This window comes from Bos javanicus, chromosome 23 (genome assembly GCF_032452875.1).
Source record: "Bos javanicus breed banteng chromosome 23, ARS-OSU_banteng_1.0, whole genome shotgun sequence".
NCBI classification, from domain to species: Eukaryota; Metazoa; Chordata; class Mammalia; order Artiodactyla; family Bovidae; genus Bos; species Bos javanicus.
This window is the reverse complement of record NC_083890.1, coordinates 33697445-33724274: the sequence shown is the minus strand read 5'-3', so window position 1 is coordinate 33724274 and position 26830 is coordinate 33697445. Positions and strand designations below refer to the sequence as shown.

The window sequence follows — 26830 nt, the reverse complement described above, 5'->3', positions numbered from 1 at the left end:
TTCCAGATATGGTAATAAAAGAATTTGGAAACACAATTCAAGTAATATATTTGAATTGAAAAAACATATGTAAGACCATTGTATAAAACAATTAGGATTTTTGAGGGGAAAAAAGTACCATTTTTCACTAAAAATGCAATTTTTCTAATTGTCATTTTAAATAATAACTTAAATCACAAACAAATTAAGCAAATCAACTACACATAAAAGGAACTTTCCCAGAGCTCATATCAGGAGTCAAGTGTTGGTCACTTGGTGCTAATCTAGAAATACTGTAACTTAGATATAAGAAGCATAATAATGAAATAGAATATATTTTTAAAATATGTATATTTTCTTATTAGCCTGTACACTTTCCCATGCCCTTTGAAAATAATGTTTGAAAGATGAAAATAACGTTAAGTATCAATACACCTGGTGACGGAGGGATGGGCCCCAAAGGACAAAGTGGCGGTACTCCCACACGGACCCACATGGACCAGGAATGTCTTGTTAATGAGCATCCTGGCCAGTGTTAAGTATGTGGTCTGTGACTATGGAAGCAAGTCAAATGAAACGGTATCCATGCAAAACCCAGACCTTCATTTTGGACCCAGCAGAATGCATAGTCCTGGTGGGCTTTATCAGTGAGTGAGGGAACCGCTACCAAGCAAACGAAGGACATGCTTACAGCACTCCTCTCATCTTGATTCTGCACAGGGTTCAACATTGTCTTAGAAAAACCCAGTTTGAGAAGGAGCTTAGCGTGGTGAATCAGAGAGAAGAGGCATTCCCTGAGTGGAAACTAGGTAGGTAGACAGATAAAGAAATAGATAGACAGACTAAATACTTGGCTAACAGTTTTTTGGAAATAGTCCAAACATAAATTTGGAAATATTTCAGAGTCCAAGGTGGCAAAGCGACTTAAGTCGTGTTCACTCTGTTACAATGGAACAAGCCAGCTCTTTGGATATAAAGCACATGTACCTTCCAATATATCACTCTGCCTCTGGCATCTTATTTAGATTGTGTTTATATCATACGTGGCCATACCAAAGCCAGGAGAAGGCAATGGCACCCCACTCCAGTATTCTTGCCTAGAAAATCCCATGGATGGAGGAGCTTGGTAGGCTGCAGTCCATTGGGTTGCTGAGAGTCGGACACGACTGAGTGACTTCACTTTCACTTTTCACTTTTCACTTTCATGCACTGGAGAAGGAAATGGCAACCCACTCCAGTGTTCTTGCCTGGAGAATCCCAGGGACGGGGGAGCCTGGTGGGCTGCCAGACGTCTTTGGGGTCGCACAGAGTCGGACACGACTGAAGCGACTTAGCAGCAGCAGCAGCATACCAAAGCCAAAATAATAATAATAATAAGCAGGAAAAAAGAGTTATGTGAATTTGATGTCTATCATTTAATTTAGTCAAATTCCATGTGACACTTGGACAATTCTGCAGCTGGGTCAAATTCAAGTTAAAACCTGCATGACCTTAAAAATATTAATTTCTATTAAAAATAAACTCAATGAAACTAAAATAATGGTTGTGCAAATACATACCTGGATTGATAAAATCAAGATCTACAAACTGAGGAACTGACTAAAGGTCTGAAATTCTGAACTCCAGGACTGATTGCCAGTTCAATGCCTCACATCTCATTTTCTTACTCTGTAAAAATAAGGATAATCCTGCTAAACTTGCCCAAAGGGATGCTCCATGAGCTAATTAATGAAGTGGCAATACCACTCCCTGGGGCTGTTAGGCTGAATGCTTCAGAGACTCCACCAGCCTCAAAACTCAGCACTCGCCACCTCTTGAAACCCCAGGCCAAGTAAACCAATGTGAGGCTAAGGACCTGAGGAAATGATGCTGTTAAAGGACACCCTCATGAAAATCTAAAGACCACTGATCCCTGGTTTAAAAAAAAAAAAAAAAAAAAAACTCTTGATACAATTAAAAGATTCAATTTTAAACTGCTTTTTAAAAAATATATCATGTTTTTATAACCGTCCATATAAAAATGGTCCTTTTATAACTAAATCCTGAAGACTTAAGCTTTTAGGGACAAAAACATACTGAAGTTACTCATTGGCAACACACAGCTCAACCCACACAAAGAGCCTTCAACTCTATCTTCCTCCAGAGGCCGCCACTGCCTTTAGAGCAAGTCCGTGTGTCCTGGACTTGGGTATTTGAGATCGTATATGAGTATTTCTTCATACTCTTAACCTCATTTCTTCACACACTTCATACTCTGGCCCCATTCCTTCATAATCTAACCTCATTTCTCACTATCCCACCACCTACCCTTCACTCATCTGGATATAATTCTCTCCTCAGAAATTCCATATCATCTTGTCTGAATCTCTCAGACAACATCGTCCACAGGTATAACATATTTCCCTTATATTATCAATATTTTCATGTACTGCATCTCTCTTTTATTTATTTATTTTTAGGAAAGAATTTCAACTGTAACTCAAAGATCCATTCATGGTGCTGTGGACATAGAATTCACTCAGTAAATACTTTTTTAAATTGAAGTATAATTAATTTACAGTGTTGTATTAGTTTCAAGTGTACAGCAAGGTGATTCACACACATGCATATATTCTTTTTCACATTCCTTTCCTTGATAGATTATCATAAGATACTGAGTATAGTTTCTTACGCTATACGGTAGGTCCTTGCTGTTTATCTATTGTATATATAGTAGTGCTTGTATGTTAATCTCAAATTCGTAATTTGTTTACCCTCCTTTCCTCTTTGCTAACCATAAGTTTATTTTCTATGGATGTGAGTCTACTTTTGTTTTGTGAATATATTCATTTGTGCAATTGTTTTAGATATCACATTTAAGTGATATCATATGATATCTGTCTTTCTCTGTCAGACTTCATGATAATCACTTATAATGATAATCTCCAGGTCCATCCATATTGTGGCAAGTGGCATTATTTCATTCATTTTTGTGGCTCAGTAATAGTCCACTGTGTATGTGCATGCACGTGTGTGTGTATGTGTGGGTGTGGGAGGGGGATGTCTTCAGTAAAAAATTAAACAAAATTAGGACCAATTATTTTGAGCACATACCATCCCCAGAACTGCATCAAACACTGTCCATATTTACCTTGATTTTTCACAATATCTTTGTTAGTTATTTTCAGATAAATTTATAATTGTAAAATACATCAGAATGTATTAAGTGCTTTCATTTATAGTGATGTTTGTTCCTCAAAATAATATGATGAGGTTAGTATTATCCCAATTATATAGAAAGGAAAAGATGACCCTATCCACCCCTCAAGGTCACACAGAAAGCAAAGCAACAGTCTCACGGGTCCACTTCTGATTTCCAGCCTAGAGTTCATTCCTACTAATGTTGCTCAAGGTAGAAATGGGCCACTAGCAGAAACAGTAGACACATATTTGCACCCGTTTAAATAAGATCTTTCTTGAATTATATACAACTAAATATCCATAAACATTTTTATATATTGGCATATCTAGACCACCCTTATTCGGTGGTTCCAGCATCTTCTCAAGATCACTCAAGTTTCTCTCCCCTTTGCTGCTACCTGTAAAATATTCCTTACATGATTATATCAGTATAATTTATGGGACTTCAATAGAATAAAAACTGAAATCTGTTAACCCCCTGAAATTTTAGAAATTCCAGAAAGGCACAAGGCAGTGACAAAATCATCACAGCCAATGAAATATTTTCATCAGCACTGTTGTATAATGATGAAAAATTCCAACCACTCTAACTTCAGCGACAATCTAGTTATAGGAGATGTCTCTAATTATAATGAACCAGCTGTTTAGAACATTCCCAGAAGGGTCCAATTAGTTTCTCTGAGCTGATGAAACCACTCATCTCTGCCTCGGTCCTCTACAGATCCCCATGTTGTTGTACCCAGTCCAGGGGCTGAGTCCCAGAAGAAAGGTTAGGATTCATCTGTCGGGTGTGAATTATCATCTTATTCAGAGGGTCATTTTTCTGCCAATAACAGAGATCTTAGCATCAGTTTGCATATTTGTCTTTTGAACTGTTCTCTAAATGAATGTCTCTCTTTGCTGAAGCAGGAAAACAACTCAAATTCACAAAGAATATGACTATTCAAAACAGCAAGGTAAAAGATTTCTCTTTGGCATAAAAGTGACCCCAAAGTTACACGTCGTTATACATTTGTCTAAATCTAGAGAATATGTAACACAAAGAGTGAGCCCTAATGTAAACTATGAACCGTGGGTAATTATGACGCGTCAGTGTAGGTTCATCAGTGGTAACAAATTTACCACTCTCGTGGATGACATTGATAAGAGGGAGGCTATGCACCAGTAGACAAAAGGTATATGGGAGATGCCCGTACTGTCTCCCCAGTTTTGCTGTGAACCTAAAGTTTCCTTAAAACATAATGTCTAAAGAATTTTTTAGGGAGAGGGTGGGAAGATTTGGGAGAATGACATTGAAACATGTAAAATATCATGTAAGAAACGAGCTGCCAGTCCAGGTTCGATGCACGATACTGGATGCTTGGGGCTAGTGCACTGGGACGACCCAGAGGGATGGTATGGGGAGGGAGGAGGGAGGAGGGTTCAGAATGGGGAACACGTGTATACCTGTGGCGGATTCATTTTGATATTTGGCAAAACTAATACAATTATGTAAAGTTTAAAAATAAAATTAAAAAAAAAAAAAGAATTTTTTAAACTTTTAAAAAAGTGACCCAAAAGATAATATATCCATCATTAGTAATACCTTTCTTGAAAAACTCAAGTGTAGCCATATATTTAAATGTGTATATACTGCTAAATCTTTTTGTCTGCCAAAACAAATGACCACCAATTTCATCAAATTTTGAACCATCAAATTAACTTCCCAGCATATCACAAATTTTTAAACTATTGGCATTCTGGTTTAATTTTCTCTCTTCTGTGCTTTGTGGAATATTTTAAAAGACCAGATAATCCTGAGCATTCTGAATATATAATGTTAAACCTCTCATTTACTAACTTTATTCTACAATGATTATTGGCAATGGGAACTCTATCTTATAGCAAAACCAAACAGGACTTGAGTCATTTTTAAGGCATTCATAAGTAAGTCAGCATGGGTTTCCCTAATGCTATGCTGGAGAGAATAATATGACCCTCATAAAGTTAAAAAATAACCAATTAACTCAAGAGCACCCTTAGGAGAAATTACGGGAACCACCACTAATAAAGCATTGAAAAAAAAAAGTTTTTATCATCAGACTTTTCTTTAATATTTCTTCTTAAATTACTATCCCTTGCTTACTATTTCCCCATTGTCATTTTTGTTTGGTTTGTTTTCCCAAATGGGATTCTGGTTACCAAACCAATCGAGGCAGTGGACTGTAAAATTTCCACTAGGAATGCAGAGCAGCTGGAAGTGTATACATGACAACACAAGATGAAAGTCAGCAATGTGGAGCATGCAGGAGCAGTCCAGGTGGGCAGAGTACAACCTCCACCTGCATTTAAATAAGTCATTTAGGCCCCAGGATTCCCACTGAAGAATGTGCCAACTGTACAGGATCTACCTGCAGTCCTTCATAAATACTAAGACAGCTATTAACCTACTACATTTTATGATGCTAGAAAGTAATTGTGTTGTGCTCAGTCGCTCAGTCATGTCCAACTCTTTGCGACCCCATGGACTGTAGACTGCCAGGCTCCTCTGTCCATGGGGATTCTCCAGGCAAGAATACTGGAGTGGTTGCCATGCCCTTCTCTAGGGGATCTTCTCAACCTGGGAATCGAACCCAGGTCTCCTGCATTGTAGGTGGATTCTTTACCATCTGAGCCACCAGGGAAGCCAAGAAAGTAATGACGTGCTCAAAAAAAGTTAATCTAGTGTTAGTTGCTCAGTCGTGTCCAACTCTTTGCCACCCTGTGAACTGTAACCCACCAGGCTCCTCTGTATATGGGATTCTCTCTGTACATGCAGTGGGTAACCATTCCCTTCTCCAGGGGATCTTCCTGATCCAGGGATGAACCCAGGTCCCCTCACTACAGGCAGATTCTTTATTGTCTGAACCATGCGACAAAGAAGCCATCTTGAAAGAGTCCCCATGGGCAAAGCAGGAATAATTTAAGTAACAAAATGAAACATGTTGGTGCTGGATTTTATCCCAGAAAATAAAATAAATATCCACAAGTCCATACTGGTATAAAGAAATAATTGAATGAATGAATGAACAAATAAATGTGAGAAAAAGGACAGCTCTCCCATATGCTAGAATTCCAACAAATACATGCAGAAGGCACAACGGACATAGGAAATTACCATTAGGTAAACAGCACTGTAATCATTGTTGCAGGCAGGAACCGTCCGTGGATGATAAAACTTGTCCGTAAAATCCTGAATGATAACAAAAAGTATATTTGCATAGTTCCAAAGTATCTCCCCTCAAAATATTTGATAATCACAAAGGAAAACACTAACTCTACAGTGGGGAAAGCTTTAAATTACACCTTAACCAAGAGATCAAAACTGATATAATTAATAAGAAGACATATCAGCATTATGTACTCTAAGAAAAAAATATAAATTAAAAAGGATTAATTCTCCATGATGCAATCAAGAGATTTTCCTTCCCAACTTCGTCCTAGAGCATGTACTTTAGAAAACTTACAATTATAAGCATTTTCTCCTCTCTTTGAAAGGTATGTACAATCTTTCTAAAGATTAAGATAGGCCTTTGTCAACTTTATGACTTGCTAATATCTCTCAAAGACCTAGGATATAAACATCAAGGGAGATAACACCCTTATTTTTCACTTTCTGTTGGGGGACAGAAGCCTAATTTTGGTGGATATCTTACTCCAAGCTGCAAGCTACTTCCTTTCATAAAGATATGAGTATATCAGTTTATATAAACTGATATATATATCAGTTTATAAAATATATAAACTTATATATCAGTTTATATGAAATTATATTCTTTCATAAAGATATATAGTTTTTCTTCTGGATAAAGCCAACTAACACAGATAGTCACCCCAAATCCCAGGTGAACTGACAATGAACGGTGTGTGACAAATGGTGCTTCCAAGTCCTCACACTTTGGACCAGTTATTATCTTGAAAACATGTATGTATGCTGTGGGTGGCACCTTCCTGACTATACGAAAGAGTAAAATTTCTCTCTGTCATTGAAATCTCTTAGTAGATTGCCTGTGATTCACTGATCACATACTCAGACTCTGATTTAATGCATATTCAGTAACAGAAGTGCTTTCTTTCTCTGCCACCTTTGTGGAGAGGATTTAAGGATTGAGAGATTTTTGTTTTCAGTTACATTTCTCCAACAGTACCTTCTGATGGGATGCACTGAGCAGGACACAAGATCATTTCTTGAAATTCTTGTCAAAAAATAAATAACCTCCACCCAGTCACAAGAAAACATCAGGCAAACCCAAACTAAAGGGACAGCCTACAAAAGAGCTGTCATTTCACAGTTGTGAAAGGGTTAGTCATTTTCATGTCTGATTCTTTGCGACCCTGTGAACTGTAGCCCACCAGGCTCCTCTGTCCATGGGATTCTCCAGGGAGAATACTGGAGTGGGTTGCCATTTCCTTAGTTGTGAAAGTCATGAAAAACTGAGGAGCAGTAACCTGTTAGTAAAAACATAGGCAACATGATAAATTAAAAGTAGTGAGGAACACTGGATGGGATCCTGGCCCTGAAAAAAAGACTTTGGCCCAAAACCCGCCTAAATTTGAATAAGATTTGTAAATTAGGTCATTGTATCAATTTTAATTTCCTGCTTTCAGTAATGATTCTATGGTTATGGATGACGTTCACTGAGGAAGCTGGGCGAAGTAAAGCATACAAGAAATTCTCTGTACTCTTTGGCAAAATTTATCTGAAATGATTTCAAAATAAAAAGCTAAGCAAGTAATAATCTTAAGTATCCCTTACCATAACTACCCACTCCAGTATTCTTGCCTGGGAAATCCCATGGACAGAGGAGCCTGGTGGGCTACCGTCCGTGGGGTTGCAAAAGAGGCGGACACGCCTCAGTGACTGAACAACAACTAAAGATCTGATACACAGGAGTCCTCCCTTGCCCAGTCTTCCCCTCCTTCACCCTGTTTTCTCTCAATAACTGTGCACAACTCTGCACTTAAAATGTAATGTAAAAAAATACTTCCTGAGATAACCAACAACAGTTGTCACTTGTAACTAGAGTAAACTTAAGCACCTACGTCATGTGTTTACATCTGGTTTTTGGTTTAGTTTCAAAGAAACTTGACCCTCTATTACTTTGTTAAACCAAGAGACACAATTTGGAAAGAACAACAAAAAAAAGTCATCCTAAATTTGACACTAAATAATTGCTAGCACCACTAAAACAGAGAAGCAAGCACAGTTATCTCTGAGATCAGTCTTGAGTTTTGTCCCTTGTTGGCAAAAAGTGGTGGAGGGAGGATCTTGTTTCACATACCAGGCCTACTAGCTCAGAACAATAAGAAACAATGGTTTGTTGTTAACCAGTGAACCTCACTTAATTGGGAAAATATTTGCAATCCCTTACGGTAGAACTAGGTCAAAAGAACCTCACCTCCACATCAAAATTGCACCATGCAGGAAGTCAAAGCACATGATGTAGATAAAGAAGAATGTTCAAGGTTCAGTGAGGTTTTATTTCTCAAAAAGCAGCAGTTCAAGACTATCGATGGTACAATGATCCTCCCCTCTGTAAGGAACCCTCCCTTCTGTGGGCTTATCTCCAGGCCCCCCAAACCCAGACCCCTACCCTCCACCCCTCCCACCCCCTGCCACCGACCCCCCCACCTCCGCAAGCAAAAAATATCTTCACCGGAGAACCAAATACCTTCACTGGAGAATCAAGACAAATGACGGTGTAATTCTTTTAAGTAAAACACACAAAGAAGTAAAATCTATATTTGACCTAGACCTTGTATTAAGGCCTAAGATCTTCAAAAAAAAAAAACCCAATAGTTTATGATTCCTTTGTGTCTTGCTTGTAAATCACTGTTAGTAAGAAAATCAAAGTCTGTCCCCTCTTTGTCCCATCTTTTTCACACTTCATTTCCTTCTCTATCTGGACTGCTTGGATGACGGCAACCCTTTCAAGAACAATGGCATTTGGGTCATTCTGGTATCTAAACTGGGCTTCCCAGGTGGTGCTAGTGGTAAAGAACCCGCCTGCCAATGCAGAAGACATAAGAGACATGGGTTCAATCCCTGGGTAGGGAAGACTGCCTGGAGGAGGGCATGGCAACCCACCCCAGTATTCTTGCCTGGAGAATCCCATGGACAGAGGAGCGTGGAGTCACAGAGGAGTCACAAAGAGTCGGACACGACTAAAGCAACTTAGCACACACTTAGCGTGGTATCTAAACTGGGCTGCAACACAAGGGACAGAAGAAAGCGCTTCATATCAAAGGCAATTAAATAAGGCCAAGTTCATTCTACTTCCAATCTGACTGCTGCAGGGAAAGCTTTGCAATCAGGAGGTCCCAGAAGTGAATTGAATTAATCCAAAACCAAAATCTTCAGAGAACCCATGTGGTTCAAACTCAAACACTCCACCTAGTGAGGGAACAAGACATTCACTTCCTCATATACTGCCCCTTTCCTCTCAAGTAAAGGGACTCATTCACAGGCCACCATCTTTAATTACTCCATGAGCAGTTTAGGTTTTTTTAAAAAAATTTTTAATAATAATGAAAATGCATTTTAAATATAGCAGTGTGTACGTGTCAAGCCCAAACTCCTGATCTATCCCTCCCCCATCCCCCTCCCATCCTAGTAACCATAAGTTTGGTCTCTAAATCTGTGAGTCTTTCTCTGTTTTGTAAATATGTTCATTTGCACCATTTTTTAAGATTCTGCATATAAGCTATTATATGATATTTGTCTTTGTCGGACTTGATGCTTTTGAACTGTGGTGTTGGAGAAGACTCTTGAGAGTCCCTTGGACTGCAGGAGATCAAACCAGTCCATCCTAAAGGAGATCAGTCCTGAATATTCATTGGAAGGACTGATGTTGAAGCTGAAATTCCAATACTTTGGCCACTTGATGCAAAGAGCTGACTCATTTGAAAAGACCCTGAAGCTGGGAAAGATTGAAGGCAGGAGGAGAAGGGGATGGCAGAGGATGAGATGGTTGGATGGCATCACCGACTCAATAGACATGAGTTTGAGTAAACTCCAGGAGTTGGTGATGGACAGGGAGGCCTGGCGTGGAGCAGTCCATGGGGTCGCAAAGAGTTGGACACAACTGAGTGACTGAACTGAACTGAATTGACTTATTTCACTTAGTATGATAATCCCTATGTTCATCCATGATGCTGCAAATAATATTATTTCATTCTTTTTATGGTTGAGTAATAGTCTATTCTACTGTACTGGGTCAAAAAGTTTGGGTTTTTCTGTAAGATTTTGTGGAAAAATCCGAATGAGCTTTTTGGCCAGCCCAGTATCTGTGCACCACATCTTCTTTATCCATTCATCTGTCAATGGACGTTTAGGTTGCTTCCATGTCTCAGCTATTGTAAACCCGGTGGTGCCAGGAATATTGGGATGCATGCATCGTTTTGAACCATGTTTTTCTCCAGATATACCCCCAAGAGTGGGATTGCTGGATCAAATGGTAGCTCTATTTTAGTTCCTTAAGGAACCTCCATACTTCTCTCCATAGTGGCTATACCAATGTGCATTCCCACCAACAGAGTAAGAGGGTTCCCTTTTCTCCACACCCTCTCCAGCACTTACAGTTTGTAGATTTTTTGATGATGGCCACTCTAACCGGTGTGAGGTGATAACTCATTGTAATTTTGATTTGCATTTCTCTAATAATTAGCAATATTGAGCATCTTTTCAAGTGCCTCCTGGCCACCTGTATGTTTTCTTCAAAGAAATGTCTCTTTAGGTCTTCTGCCCATTTTTTGATGGGGTCATTTGTGGTTTTATTGATATTGAGCTGCATGACCTGTTTATAACTCTTGCAGACTAATCCCTTGTCAGTAACATTGCTTGCAAATATTGTCTCCTATTCTGTTCTCTCCAAGAATAGTTTGAGCATTACAATAAATAATAAATTATAAAGTCCTTCTGATTGGAAAAGCAGCATGGAATGTAGGTCCTGATGCCCTCTGGAGAAATTCTGAAAGTCTTGAAACCTCAAACCATCCACCTTGGGAGGATAACTTTGGCTTTGACCCACCTGAAAAGACAGAGGCAGCTTTGTCCTCTACCCTGAAAGACAAGATATCCCTCACATCCTGAAGACATCACAGGGGAGTCCTGTTGTCCCCATCTCTACAAGGCAGTTATGCAAAAAATGAATCAAAGATTTCAGTTACATTAGCACTTCTAGTCCAAAGTAAAAGTGAAAGTGAAGTCACTCAGTCGCGTCCGACTCTTTGCGACCCCATGGACTGTAGCCTACCAGGCTCCTCTGTCCATGGGATTTTCCAGGCAATAGTCCTGGAGTGGATTGCCATTTCCTTCTCCAGGGGATTTTCCCAACCCAGAGATCAAACCCGGGTCTCCCACATTGTAGACAGATGCTTTACCGTCTGAGCCACTGCAAATAACAAGAACCAACTCTAGTCCAAAAGTTTTAAACAAATATGTTCCACAAAATTTTGTTACTCCAAGGTACATTTAGCAGGTGGAGTGGATTGTTATTATCTTTCAAAATAAATTACAAGAGAAAATCCAGCACATTTTTCTCATGACGTCTCTCTCTCTTCTTTGTTACCACACTCAGATCTCAGCTTGCAATAGGGTTTATATTAGCATTATATCAAGGCCCTGTTTATTTAAAAAAAAAAAATGAATACTATACATGTAAGTGGGAGATGGGAGCTTCCCTGATAACTCAGATGGTAAAGAATCTGCCTGCAATGCAGGAGACCTGGGTTCAATTCCTGGGTCAGGAAGATCCTCTGGAGAAGGGAATGGCAACCCATTCCAGTATTCTTGCCTGGAGAATCCCATGGACAGAGGAGCCAGGCGGGCTGCAGTCCATAGAGGTGCAAAGAGTCAGATACGACTTAGTGACTACATTACTAAGTGGGAGAGGAGTCACATTTATTTGACCATATCTCTGATTTATAAATAAAATTTAAAAGACTAAAAACCATATCAGTCTCACAACCTCCCTATTCCTTTTTTCTTCTTCTTTTTTTAAAGACATTTACTGGTTTTCTTTTTCTGGCAGCGCTGGGAGGCATGCAGGGTCTTAGTTCCCCAACTAGGGATTGAACCCATGCCCCCTGCATTGGGAGCACAGTTTTAACCACTGGACCACCAGGAAAGTCCTACCTCCCTATTCTTAATACCAGAATATTTACTTGCTATTACTTCAGGTCTCCCTTTCCCACTGCCATGGCAAAACTCAGACCACAAACTAATATAATTTCTCTGTATTACCATCACACGTGAAACAGTGCAATTTCAATCGTTGATCAAGTTGCATGCAAAGTTCCAAAGCCCCATAAAAAGAAAGAAGGAAAAAAGAGAAAATTTCTGTTCTGGTCACCTGAAATAATGGATGAAGCATATGTACCCATGCATAATTGGCAATTTTGTTAGTAAGCACATCTGTACAAAACTTCCAATTCTCCCTGTTGATGGAGAAGAAAAGAGATACGGATAATCAAAGCATTCAGTAATACAAAAGTCATTTAAAATCTAAATCAGCCTTTTTTATTTTGCCAATGTATTAATTATCTCCCCTTTTGACTGAAACTAACATCTACATGAATGTTTATTTCTAGAATACATAAACCAGCAAAAAGATGCCCCCCCATCACCTCCAGGATAGTAGAAAAACCAGTTCATATTTTAAAGTTTACTGTAGATGATCCATAAAATTGAAAATTACACAGACATTAAGAGCTATTAAAAGGACTGACATATATCTTTACAAGGAGAGCAGATAAATCAGTTTAGTGGGATAAAAACAAAAAACATGATATCAAAAAATGGTATCATTCATATCAATAAAAACCAAGAACGTATGCAGAACTTCTACTGACATTCTAATTTAACCCTTGCTTATTCTGGTTATAGGATTTGTTGCCCACTGTCTCCTCAGACAGTTCACTCCATCAGTGCAGGGACTGTGTTTTTCCACATCTCTATTTCTGCAGCACATTACAGGCAACAACAGCAGACATCTATGGAGCCCCCCACATGATGTTGAACAAGTCAGTCAGGGTTCCTAGACTATGAGAGCTTATGATTAACTGCATAGTATGTGTTTGATGAGTTGAGCTGAACTGAATTAAAAGGAGACCCAGGTTAGAACAGTTGCTGCTGTAATCAACAATTCAGAGTTGAGGAAACCGAGGCCATAAGGCAACCCATCCAGGACTTCAAACTCTAACTCCTGAGATCTTTCTACTTTACATAATAAGCATTTTATTTTCATTTCTACTGACACTTTCTCTGTGAACCCTGCACTTACTTAAAACTAATCTCTTCTAGTATCTTCAGCATCTTTAGTAACTGACAGCATGTGATTTATGTGAATTTCAGATATATCATTAGTTTTCATTGCAGTGACCCATTTTTAATCAATCTCTTAACACTATAAATTTATAATGAAGATATGGGGTGTTACTAGCAAACAAAATGAATATTCTGTTAACAACAAGAAAACACAGCCTAGTGATTGTGCTAATATGTCTTCCCACTTGCATTTATTTGTCTCTGCTTAATATATATTTAGCTTGATTTATACTTTAATGCCCCACATTTGTTATTCTCCAACAGATGGCTAAGATGGCAAATGCAAAGAAATGAGGTCCAGATGAATATCCTTCCCTTTTCAAGGAAGAAAATATAGACTACCTTCTGAGTGTAGTATAAATTCCCTGACAATGAATAAGAATAGTTTGCATGTCAGAAGATGTCTAACAAATAGTATTTGTTCAAGAAGCAAAGAGGAATACTTTCTTCAAGAGCATACATCCCCTCCACATCTACAGAAACTTGAGAAGCTTGCCTGCTCAGTCACAGAGTAATTCTAAGTCCCCTGCCTATTGGCACTGAGTTGTTGACAACTGTGGATTTTGCAGTGGATTCCCCTGTGGAGATTCACCTTTACAGTTATTAGATCTCAAGGTAATAAAGAGTTTGGATTCCTGTAAAGTACACTAAAAGGGACATTAAACTAGCTGTGCTTTGGATATCTGAATATGCGATGCTTATGAATTCAACTCATTGAGTCCATAACTTGAGTATCTGAATGATCTTTGGGCAGAGTGGTAATTTGTATAGCTAGAATAACCCAAGAATTGAGGATCACTGCTTTGCGGACTTATTATAGTCAAAAGCACATTTTTGTCAAGTTCGAGGCCCATGGCTTACCATACCCAAGAGGTCATTGCTCAAACTACTGGCCAATGCAGCCATGAAATTTTATGCTTCTATGTACTTGCCCTGGTGGCTCAGATGGTAAAGCGTCTGCCTACAGTGCGGGAGACCCGGGTTCGATCCCTGGGTCAGGAAGATCCTCTGGAGAAGGAAATGGCAACCCTTTCCAGTACTCTTGCCTGGAAAATCCCATGGACGAAGGAGTGTGGCAGGCTACAGTCTATGGGGTTGCAAAGAGTTGGACACGACTGAGCAACTTCACATACATACAAACATGTACTTGCTCATGGCCTTCATAATTCACCCTCAAGATGTCTATTGAATTTACTGATTGTTCAAGATCTAGCTCCACTCTGAAGTGTCCTTTCTCTGACCCCCTTGCAACGCAATATTGATTGCATTCCTTTGCATTCCATTGTGTTCATCCACAGTGAGCTTACACACTGTGCATTTATCACATTTCACTACTGTCATCTGCATGCATATCATTCCTGAAAAACAACAAGCTCTGCCCTGGAAAGTAGGGTAACATAGTTCTCATTTTTCACCCCAATTGTTCAGCTTAGCATCTGACACATGGTAGATATTTACTTAATATTTCTTAATAACTACAACTTCAAGACAGAGATCATTTCTCCCTGTTATCCAATGAGGAGACAATACATTAGGCCCGAGGATTAGGATTGAAATTTGGGCCTATTTAGTTCCAAAGTTCATGCTCTTTCCACTAAGCCCTGCCCTCTCTCAATGCAAAAAACAACACTAAACTGAAGCATTTAGATAAAAATGGATGGACACTCATCTACTGATAGAAGCATACAAATTGTGGACAGACAATTCAGGTTCAACAGGTTTGGTTACCCAAAATGCATGTAGATGTAGAGCTGAGTAGGGCATGCATGTATGCTCAGTCGCTCAACTGTGTCCAACTCTTTGTGATCCCATGGACTGTAGTCCACCAGGCTCCTCTGTCCATGGGATTCTTCCAGGCAAGAACACTGGAGTGGGTTGCCATTTCCTTCTCAAGGGGATCTTCCTGACCCAGGGATCAAATCTGCGTCTCCTGCATCTCCTGCACTGGCAGGTAGATTTTTACCACTGAGCCAGTAAGTAGGGAGTGAGGAGGAGACACAAGTGAAATCATAAATACTACAACTGAAGAAGAATGTTTACCCCCATTCCCTTGCCGCGTTAAAACAGACTTCTTGGAAAGCCTTTATCGAGTTTGTTTGTCTGTTTTCCTGAGCATCAACTGTTATATTAACAAGAAAAAGAAGTTCAGGGACATCTCTGATCAACTCAAGTTTGCTGACAGACGAGCTTGAAAACACTACCACTGCATTTTTACTTCATTTCAGCTCATATATACCCTGCAATCCCCAAACTACAAAGAAAAGGTGAAGGAGAATGGTGATAGCTTGGAACTAAAAATACAGTGGAGACAAATAAGCAACAATATTAGCCACCTAATGTTCCAAAAGGAATGGAAAATTGGTGAGGGATGCCTTCTATCACCCCCAAATTGAAACCAATCTACTTCCATGATTAATCTAGGTTTTATAAGAGGCCTCACTTACTTTGTGCCTTAATTACGTTCAACACAACTCAAGAAATCCAAGAGATGACACAAAATCCTTTCCACACGGAACACTGTCTTCCCTGTATTAGCTTCTATTCCACCTGTGTTTGTATTTATAGTGTCAAAATGAAGACATGAATGAATAAAATGGGCAGGGGGCATTCAAGTCGCCATACTGTGCTCCTTTCCATTTTGCTGTAGTGCTTAGATAGTATGAAATACTGAAGAAAATAAACTACATTTATTTAAGAAAGCAGAACTCTTACACTTGCTTGGATATGGAGGAAAACACCCAGCTATTTTAACCTGTAAATGAAAAAGAATGATACTTCATCCAGGAAGTCTTCAGTGAACACATTACCAGGAACTGTGGAATTTTTTTTTTTTAAGTTCCACTAAACATGCCTCAGAATTACTGTACCCCAATTAGCGATAACCATAAGCTAGAAGTCAGTTTTGTTTGCCAGGGATGTGGAGTCCATTCCTGACTGATCCCTCCTGGTATTGCTTTCATTATGAGCACTCAGAAGAATAACTCTGTTTGGATGGCTTGTTGTTGCAATTAGGTTTCCAGGTTACCAACGACCAAACAACCCTGGACTCAATGTAACTTCTAGATACACCGGTTCCAAAGAGTCTAATATCTGCCATATGCGTCTAGTGATAAATCCTAATCCTCACACCCGTGGGGAGTAGAATAATAAGTCAAAGAGTCACTCTGTATAAACAGTATTGGTTGGGCAACCTTGCAGTAAAATCATTCTGTCCAGCTTCAAAGGAGGAGGAATTTGGCCTCCCAAACTATCTGAAAAATTGGCCTTTAAAAGTGGACCACCTCGAAGAACACTTAAGGGATTTGAATCTTGTAAATTTGCTTTGTGATTGTGTAAGACAGGCTATCTTCCTGATTCAACATTGGGCCACCTCTTTAGAGACTGATGGGGGCAGGTAGGATCCCACAACTCAAGACAGACAGAGAGCATCTGGAGAGGAAAAACCACAGCCACAGAGACGGAGGGAAACAGGATCCAACGGAATGATGCTTTAAAGGGTCACTACTCAGAGGTTAGGATGTAGGTGGGGCTTTGCAGGTGGTGCTAGAACCCACCTGCCAATGCAGGAGATGTAAGAGACGCGGGTTTGATCCCTGGTTTGGAAAGATCCCCTGGAGGAGGGCACAGCAACCCACTCCAGTATTCTTGCCTGGAAAATTCCATGGACAGAGGAGCCTGGCAGGCTACAGTCCATGGGGCTGCAAAGAGTCAGACACTGAAATCACTGAAGTGACTGTGCACGCACGCACAGGCTGTGGGTTAATCATATTTTTCAACTTTCCCAAGCACAGGGGGAAGATTGTTTGTGTTCCCAAAAGGCTTAAATTGCAATTTTAGAAATTGGGCATTTTCATTATTAAAATGAATTACAATGAAAAGCAACTGGAGCATTTTCTGTACTCTGAAAACACAATATTGGGGGAAGGGAGAAGGGAATACTAAAATAAAAAGAAGGTAAAAATTGGGTGTGCTGCCCTTGTTCTTTCTGGTATGACAACAACACATATATCAGCTTGTCCTCTTGGGCTCCCAGCTCTTCCAGATGTCTCCCTTCCTTCACTCAAAGAGCTACTGAAACTGCAGCCATTCTATCTAGAGACAGACAGAGAGTTCTCCCTGGTGACTTAACTTCCTCCAGTTCTCCTTTCACTCACAGTCCTATAACATGCCTTGAGCCATTGCTTATACACAATGTTAATAAATCAATCAATGTCCTAGTTCAATGTTTCTTAAATTGTCTTATACCCTTATCAGCCCTACCTGTCTCATATTACAAGCTCCTCAATGACTGCCGCCCTCTCTTCTAGATAAGTAGTCTGGTAGGGCAGCATGATGACTCAGAAACATCAAAAGAAAGCAGCAGATTTTTGCACGAGTGCAGTGCAAAGAGTTGATATGAACCGCTTTATTTTGTAATTCTATGGTAAAGTCTTGTTTTTAATTTCTTTAAAATAATGAAGAAATCACAAAGTTGACAAGTATTTGCTTCTGAAAAGTAAATGTATCTCAGATCAATTAAGAAAAAAAAACCCTTTATGTGGTTTAAAGAACAAATGAAACTGACACATGCTTGTCTGCGGTTGTACGATGCGAGGCCCTTTAACTTTGATTAAGTTCTAAATCATATCCACATCTCTCCTCTTGGAAGGAAATAGGAATTACTTTTGACAAATTACTAGTGAATTCTCTGTATGTCTTCCAGTTACCTAGGAAAAGATTTTGTATCATCTTCTATAGTATAGTGTATAGTGAAATTCACTCAGTCGTGTCCGACTCTGCGACCCCACGGATTATACAGTCCACAGAGTTCTCCAGGCCAGAATACTAGATCGGGTAGCCATTCCCTTCTCCAGGGTATCTTCCCAACCCAAGGATCAAACCCAGGTTTCCTGCATTGCAGACGGATTCTTTACCAGCTGAGCCACCAGGGAAGCCAAGACTACTGGAGTGGGTGGCCTATCCCTTCTCCAGGGGATCTTCCCAACCCAGAAATCAAACCAGGGTCTCCTGCATTGCAGGTGGATTCTTTACCAGCTACCTGACTCCAGCCATTTTTAGCAAAATAGTCTTCAACATTGAGCAACAGAAAATTATATTTCCTCTAATGAGAATGGATGATATATATACACATATATAAAATGGTAATGTTTTAAACCTGATCCTTAATTTGATAACAATCTCTAAAATTACCTAAACATGGTGCAGACTCTGACATTTAGATGACAGTCAGCTCAGCATGGTATTACAAGGAGTTACCTAGTTACTCATTCAATCATTCATTCATTTCTTTTTTTTTTTTTTTTTGCACACATTTTAATTTAATTTTATTTTTAAACTTTACAATATTGTATTAGTTTTGCCAAAGATCGAAATGAATCCACCACAGGTATACCTGTGTTCCCCATCCTGAACCCTCCTCCCTCCTCCCTCCCCATACCCTCCCTCTGGGTCGTCCCAGTGTACCAGCCCCAAGCATCCAGTATCGTGCATCGAACCTGGACTGGCGACTTGTTTCATACATGATATTATACATGTTTCAATGCTATTCTCCCAAATCTCCCCACCCTCTCCCTCTCCCACAGAGTCCATAAGACTGATCTATACATCAGTGTCTCTTTTGCTGTCTTGGACACAGGGTTATTGTTACCATCTTTCTAAATTCCATATATATGCGTTAGTATACTGTATTGGTGTTTTTCTTTCTGGCTTACTTCACTCTGTATAATAGGTTCCAGTTTCATCCATCTCATTAGAACTGATTCAAATGTATTCTTTTTAATGGCTGAGTAATACTCCATTGTATATATGTACCACTGCTTTCTTATCCATTCATCTGCTGATGGACATCTAGGTTGCTTCCATGTCCTGGCTATTATAAACAGTGCTGCGATGAACATTGGGGTACACGTGTCTCTTTCCCTTCTGGTTTCCTCAGTGTGTATGCCCAGCAGTGGGATTGCTGGATCATAAGGCAGTTCTATTTCCAGTATTTTAAGGAATCTCCACACTGTTCTCCATAGTGACTGTACTAGTTTGCATTCCCACCAACAGTGTAAGAGGGTTCCCTTTTCTCCACACCCTCTCCAGTATTTATTGCTTGTAGACTTTTGGATCGCAGCCATTCTGACTGGCGTGAAATGGTACCTCATAGTGGTTTTGATTTGCACTTCTCTGATAATGAGTGATGTTGAGCATCTTTTCATGTGTTTGTTAGCCCTCTGTATGTCTTCTTTGGAGAAATGTCTATTTAGTTCTTTGGCACATTTTTTGATTGGGTCATTTATTTTTCTGGAGTTGAGCTGTAGGAGTTGCTTGTATATTTTTGAGATTAGTTGTTTGTCCGTTGCTTCATTTGCTATTATTTTCTCCCATTCTGAAGGCTGCCTTTTCACCTTGCTAATAGTTTCCTTTGTTGTGCAGAAGCTTTTAAGTTTAATTAGGTCCCATTTGTTTATTTTTGCTTTTATTTCCAATATTCTGGGAGGTGGGTCATAGAGGATCCTGCTGTGATGTAAAAATATGGAACACTTCATGAATTTGCATGTCATCCTTGCGCAGGGGCCATGCTAATCTTCTCTGTATCATTCCAATTTTAGTATATGTGCTGCCGAAGCGAGCACCATTCATTCATTTCTTAAGCAGCTCTTTCATTCATTAAATGTTGCTAATTGCGATTTGTTTTTATCTTACCTATAGTTTTGACTCCCTGGTATTTCAAATCCATTTCCCATTTCCTATTCTACTCATTAATTCAAGTCAACCACAAATGCCACTTGCTAAAATGATATGGAGTATTTTTCACCAAAATTAACATGTTAATAAAAATATTATCAAGAAATAAAAGGTGATTGGAGTGGGGAGGCAAAGAGGTGGCCAATGACACATGCACTTGATCAAAAACATCTGCATGTTAATCAAGACATCACAGCATACATTTTTAAACTTCGAAAATAAGACATGAAGCACACTGGACAGAGATGAATTGAGAAGCTGGCAGCTGAAGTTTTTTTTTTAATCATGTTTAATAAGCAAAGTAAAGGCTAGAAGTTGAACACAAGAAGAGTTTAAAGAATAATGAATAAAGAAGATAAAGAAATGAAAAAAGAACTTAAAAGTTGAGAGAAGAAGGATGGGGATATCCAGAATGCAAAGTATAAATCATTTAAAAGAAGGGAAAATAATATTTGGAAAGAATGTAAATATGACTTAATTTTTTAAATTAAGCACAATAGTTATTAGATTTAAAATTGCTTTCTCTCTACTACTTACATCTAAATACACATATTTTGACATAATAAAAATACTTAATACATTTAGAAATATCTAAATTCTTTCAACTACTTCCTCATAATTATATGAAGTCATTTTTTTAGATTATCTGCATGTGAGTGTTCAAATTTATCAGGTGAATAATATTAAATAAATCTACATATTAGTAGTAAGTGTTTACTCAGTTATACTGACAAATTAAATTTCATAAAATCAAATTAAATGGATGAATACCACAAATATCTCTGAGGAAAAAAAAAACAGGTTGCAAAAGAGCAAATAGAGTATGATTTTATTTACATAAATTCCAAATTTAACTATATATTGCTTAGGATTATATACATATACATATGTAGTAGAACTATTAAGAAAAACAAAAGGCAATGGGAGGATAAATATAAAAGATAGTGTTTACATTTTGGAAAGAAGCAAGAAATGGGACTAAACAGAGAGAGACAAGAGGAGCTTTAACTATATTCTGTTCTGTTTTTTAAGCTGAATGTAGTACACAGAAGTTCATTTTATTGTTCTACAAACTATAGCTATGATTTCTCTTTTGTATATGTAATTTATAGTATTTTAAAAAAACAGTGAAATTATGGAAGGCATCAGCAATCCTGTATCAACAACATTACCAAGAGCTCAGATCCCTCCAGAATAAATATTTGGATCACCCAACTGGTTAAGAATCCTAAGCAGATAAGTGTTAACTAAAGGTGAGGAGGATGAGGGACTTCCCAGGCAGTCCAGGAATTAAGATTTCCCCTTCCAGTGCAATCCCTGGTCAGGGAGCTAAGAAGGATGTAGCAAAGGAAATCATGAATACTATCTCTAGTCTCATGATTCTCTGAAGAAATACCCTCATTTCCTTTCTTGTGATGTCATGTATATCTTGGATATTGTCTATCACTGCATCTTCCCCACCCCCTTTATCTCATTGACTTATATGAGGTAATAATAATTATCTTTATATCAAAATATTGAGTTGAGAAAGTAGTAGAACTAGGAAAAGAATGGACATCATCCAGACATCTTGACTAGGAACAAGATACAATAGATAAAGAGACTTTGGGTAACCTCCTTCTGAAGAAGAGGATGCGTATGTTTTCAGAGGTATAAGAAACATTAGCATTGATTCTGGCAGAAACAAAAGATATGCTGCTCTTGGACCATTAAAAGATGTGTGACAATTATTTGTCAAATGTCTGCTTTCCAGCATCTGAATGCATTTTCTGTATGAATGAATACAGTTCCCACCACAGGAAGCTGGGGGAGAAGTAGACCCCACACCACCAGCCACAGAAAGTGAAAAACGCCGACGTTCACTTCATCAGCCCTATTGTAGCTAAGCCATCACAACGTGACCTTTGCTTGGTCCTCTGCCAGCGAACATGATGAAAGTTTAAAAACTCATTCATGGTTCTTGGCTCATTATCTCTTTCTCCAATCTCTTCCACTCTTGTAAATTTCCATGTAAAGATATTTTTGGTTTCCTGTGGGAACCCTTTTAGAAGTAGACATGCCAAAGCCATTTCAAGTACTGTATTGGAAACATTCAACATAAATATCTGTACTATAGGGAATATTAACAAAGGCAAAAAAAAAAGTCAATTAAGAATACAGCTAAAATAACTAGGCAATTTTTTGGTTAATGATAACTTGTTAAATAAGGATATTAAGGAAGTTAAAAGAAAATTGTGCCTTTCTTCTGCACTTCCTTCAGTCTTCTTTGTGTATCTTTTTCTATCATTATTAAATCAAAGTACAATAAATAAACAAATTTGCCCTCCAAATGCCCTTTGAAGAGCAAAAAGACACTGTATGGTCATCATCAATTAAATTCTGTTAACTCAGTAGGAAATGCTTCCCTTTGCACTAACACAATATATTTACTCACAGTCCCTCTTAACTGTGCCTATAGAGCATATCTATAAGACCATGTCTCAGTCATCAATTTATTCCTCCATAAAATGGGAATAATAACAATCCCTACTTCATACGGTTGCTGTGAAGATTAAACTAGATACTTTTTATATAGTATCTAGAACTCTACTAGGGCTTCCAGGTGACTCAGTGGTAAAGAATTCACCTGCCAATTCAGGAGACTTAGGTTTGGTCTCTGGGTTGGGAAGATCCCCTACAGAAGGAAAAGGCAACCCACTCCAGTATCCTTTCCTGGGAAATCCCATGGACAGTGGAGCCTGGTAGGCCAAGGTCCACGGGGTCCCAAAAAAGTTGGACATGACTTTGCAACTAAACAGCAAGAAGAACACTACCAAACACACAGTAAAGAAAAATACACACATGTTCACACTCACAATGAGTTCTGGTTTGGTGCATCTTCCAACATTTTTTTTTTATGTTGGCTCAATGTTCAAACAGTTACTACCTCAAATATGTCTGATTGTCAGTGTCACCAAAAAAACAAACCATTCCCCCATCTCAGTGAAGGGCAATTACCATCTATGCAGTTGCCTGAGCCAGAAACCCAAGAAGCATCCAACTCATCTCTCCTCCTTACTCCACATCCAACCAGTCACAGTCCTGTCTCTCAACTCTGATCCTTCTACCATCTCCACAGCCTCGCCCATCATGAGTACCACATTCATCCCCATTAAGTGGTCTCCTGACCTCCAACCTTGCTGGGGCAGCAAAAGTGATCATATCAATTCCCCGCTGACACCCTATCAACAACTTCCAAATTGGTTTTAGGAGAAAGTCAAAACTCCTTTTAAAAACCTTTATGACTTGGTCTCTCTCTACTTGCTAAGTCTCTTTGGCTCATACATCTTTCCAACCCTTCCATCCCATGCTTCAGCCAAGCAGAACATGTGTAAGTTTTCCAAATGTGCCATAATCTCTCATCTGCAGACATTCACATATGCTGTTCCCACTGCCGAGAATACTCTTCCTCCCTGTTTGCCTAGCTGACATCTACCCATCTCTTTTAGGTCTCAAATGTCATTTCTTCCTGGAAGCTCTGAGGATTCCCAGTGGTAGCTACCGCTCCAGCACCCTGTCCCTTCCACCCTCTCCCATCCAGCAGATGCCATTACAAGTGCCTGCTTGCCAATCTCTCTTCTCCACTACACAAGCTTCGTGAAGCCTGTGGCCTTGTCTGACTTCTTTGCTGTTGTAAGTCCAATTAGCATGATGCCTGGCACATAAATCAATGGTCAGAACTTTTTTGATGAAAAAATATATGATGTTAATTTTTTTACTATCAAAAAGTGAGAGCTGGGACTTCCTGGTGGTCCAGTGGTTAAGACTCTGTGCTTCCATGCCCAGGGGGCAGGGGTTCAAGCCCTGGTCAGGGAACTGATACCCTACATGCCATTTGGTGAGGTCAAAAATAAATAAAAGCCAATTCCAAGTTAAAAAAAAAAGTGAGAGCCATAACTTTGTGATTAGTGTCATTCCACTGAGCTCCAAACCCTCCCACATGCAAGGAGGACTAAAATAACAGCAGAGACACAGAGCAACTCATTGCCAGACTCCTCTTCTCCAGACTCCGCAAACAAAGCCTTCTTCTATCAACATAATCCTTTAGGATCGTTTAGATGGAGTAGAAAGACTGCCATTATGATTTTATAATTCTGTCTATATACTCAGAGTAACCCATGGGGCCTGGAACACAAGCTAAACTGACATGGTACAGATAACAATCTAGACATATAACCAAGACCGCCTTTCTAGGATAAATTCATTTATAATAAGCATTGGACATATTCTCTTGATACCAAATTTGATGCACACAACTCCGCTAACTTGATACCATAAACTAGAGAAAAAGAAATTCCTAATCAGGGAACTATAATATGAATATGGTTCTATACAAGCAAGTGAATTAGGAAAGCGGAGGAGAGGAAGAAAGTTTAGGAATAAATAAGAGTCAATATGTAAAAATGCTGAAAAACCCCAGTGGCAAATCACATTGCCCGTACTTCATTATAAACATATCTACGTATGCATGTTTAGATAATAGGCAAGAAGAGCAGACAATGTTAATATTATTGATAAAATAATTAAAATAGGATTAACACAAGGGAATAACAACCTGATTAGAAGAAGTACCAGCTAGAGGAAAGTTAATTCAATCCAATTTCCATATACTATTTGACTAATTTAAATATTAGCCAATTGACAGTTCATGAGAAATCAGCTACATTTGCAAAAGCCATACCAAAAAAAAATATCTCTATGCTATGGTAAATATATATATCTATAATTTTTAATTTGATACTGAAAATCATTTTTTAAAAAATCATTTGTGGGAGATCCCATGCAAGCTAACACAAAACTCATAGTACTGGAAATTGAGTTCTCTGTTCAGTTCTAGAAAAACAAGCTGTGACTATGGCATTTTATCAATCAGCATATAATTTACAAAACACAACTTGGGTAACATGTGATGACTCCTTTTATAAATATTGCTAAAAGTTGGCTGCCTGGTTACATTACATTTTATAATTTGAAATAGCAAAGATAGGCATGGAGGTTCATAAATCTTTGAAACTCAAAAATACTGCCAGAAAGGGAGGAAAAAAACACAAAGCATCAAGGACTGACTGCCGCTAGAAATTTCCTAGAGAGAAAGGTCCCACGTTAAACATTAGACATTGCAAATATACTGCGTCCATTTAGTTTTCACTCTCCCACAGGCCCTCACCATCTAGCTTTGGCCCCAGCTAACAGGTGGACTGAAATCAACCTTCTTTCAACAAACCAAACATCCAAACTATGTAATCATGGGCTGACATCTGAGCTGGACCTGGCTGGCCGCTTTGGAGTCTTTCACAATAATAAATGGGAGTTTTCATTGTTGACCAAGCTAGATATGCCTTTATTCTTCATGCTGTAATCAACCAAATGCAAACAAATCACGCTAACCTTAAAAAAAACTGCCTTATATCCTCCATCCATCCATTTTCAAGTACAGTGAAATATGTTTTATTTTGTACATGAAGATAAGACTATTAGCATACCAGCGGGACACAGACCTTTCTAGTTGATCTCCAATATGGTGACAAGATGTAAGCTGAATCTCACATATATTCTGACCTATGCTTTAACCAACACCAGACTTGAGGTGGCAGCTGGATACTGGGGGGACAATCTAGGGCCGAGGACCTAATGGGATTGAGAGGGGACCGTGGGGTCCTAGTCCGAGTCCCTGGCTTCATCAGCACAGTGTGCTCACCATGCTGCTCCCCCAGGAACGGTCCAAGGATTTACCACTGCTCTGTGCTACTCTGGGTGTTTGAAACAAAGTTTCCACAAGTTAGGCATTTAAAATTAAACCCGGGACTTCCCTTGGTGACACAGTGGATAAGAACCCGCCTGTCACTGCAGCAGACATGGGCCTGACCCTTGCTCCAGGAAGATTCCACAAGCCTCAGAGCAACTAAGTCCACACATCACAACTACTGAGCCTGTGCTCTGGAGCCCGGGAGCTGCAACTTCCGAGCTCGCATGCTGCAACTACTGAAGTCCGTGCGCCCAGAGCCTGTGCTCAACAAGAGAAGCCACTGCGATGACAAGCCTGTGCACCGCCAGGAGAGGCTAGCCTCCACTCCCCTGAACTAGAGAAAGCTTGCCCAGCAACGAAACCTAGCACAGCCAAAAATAAATTAATTTCAAAAAAAGATTAAACACACACACATATACAAATCTGTTCTGAATTAAAGAGAAATATAATTTAAACTGAGAAGTTTCTACATCCTAATCAAAAATGGAGACATCACCACAGGTGACCTCATAAGCTTAATTTCTTATTACCGATTCCTCTGAGTTGCACTTCCTGTATTCCTTTAACACATCATTCTCTCGGGTTTTCTTTTCTGGATGTACCATGTGTGGAAGAAAACGGAAACATCTCTTTGGATGGTTGTTATATCTATCGGGATACTAGGCTAACTCTATAGTTACAAATACAAAATCCACACTCCAAAAACAGGAATCTTCTCCAAACCCTCTACTCTCATGGTGTGGCTTCAGATTTTCTTGCTTTTTAAAAATTCTGACTGAAAGTGCCAGCAAATCACAGCACCACCTGCT

General features: G+C 39.1%; 1 protein-coding gene and 1 non-coding gene across 5 annotated transcripts in view; both read right to left on the bottom strand.

Annotated features, from left to right (window-relative positions):
* Positions 1 to 26830, bottom strand: part of DCDC2 (doublecortin domain containing 2) — a 153903-nt gene that overhangs the window by 99900 nt on the left and 27173 nt on the right. For 3 of the 4 annotated variants that reach the window (XM_061398714.1, XM_061398716.1, XM_061398715.1), the window contains one exon: positions 6296 to 6370. The exons of the other annotated variant lie outside the window; for it this stretch is intronic. In XM_061398714.1, the coding sequence (XP_061254698.1) occupies positions 6296 to 6370 (75 nt within the window). The remainder of the gene's footprint in view (positions 1 to 6295; positions 6371 to 26830) is intronic. 4 annotated transcript variants of the gene reach the window in all.
* LOC133237096 (U6 spliceosomal RNA) lies at positions 20018 to 20124 on the bottom strand. Its single transcript, XR_009733127.1, has one exon. It is a non-coding gene; the product is annotated as a U6 spliceosomal RNA (small nuclear RNA).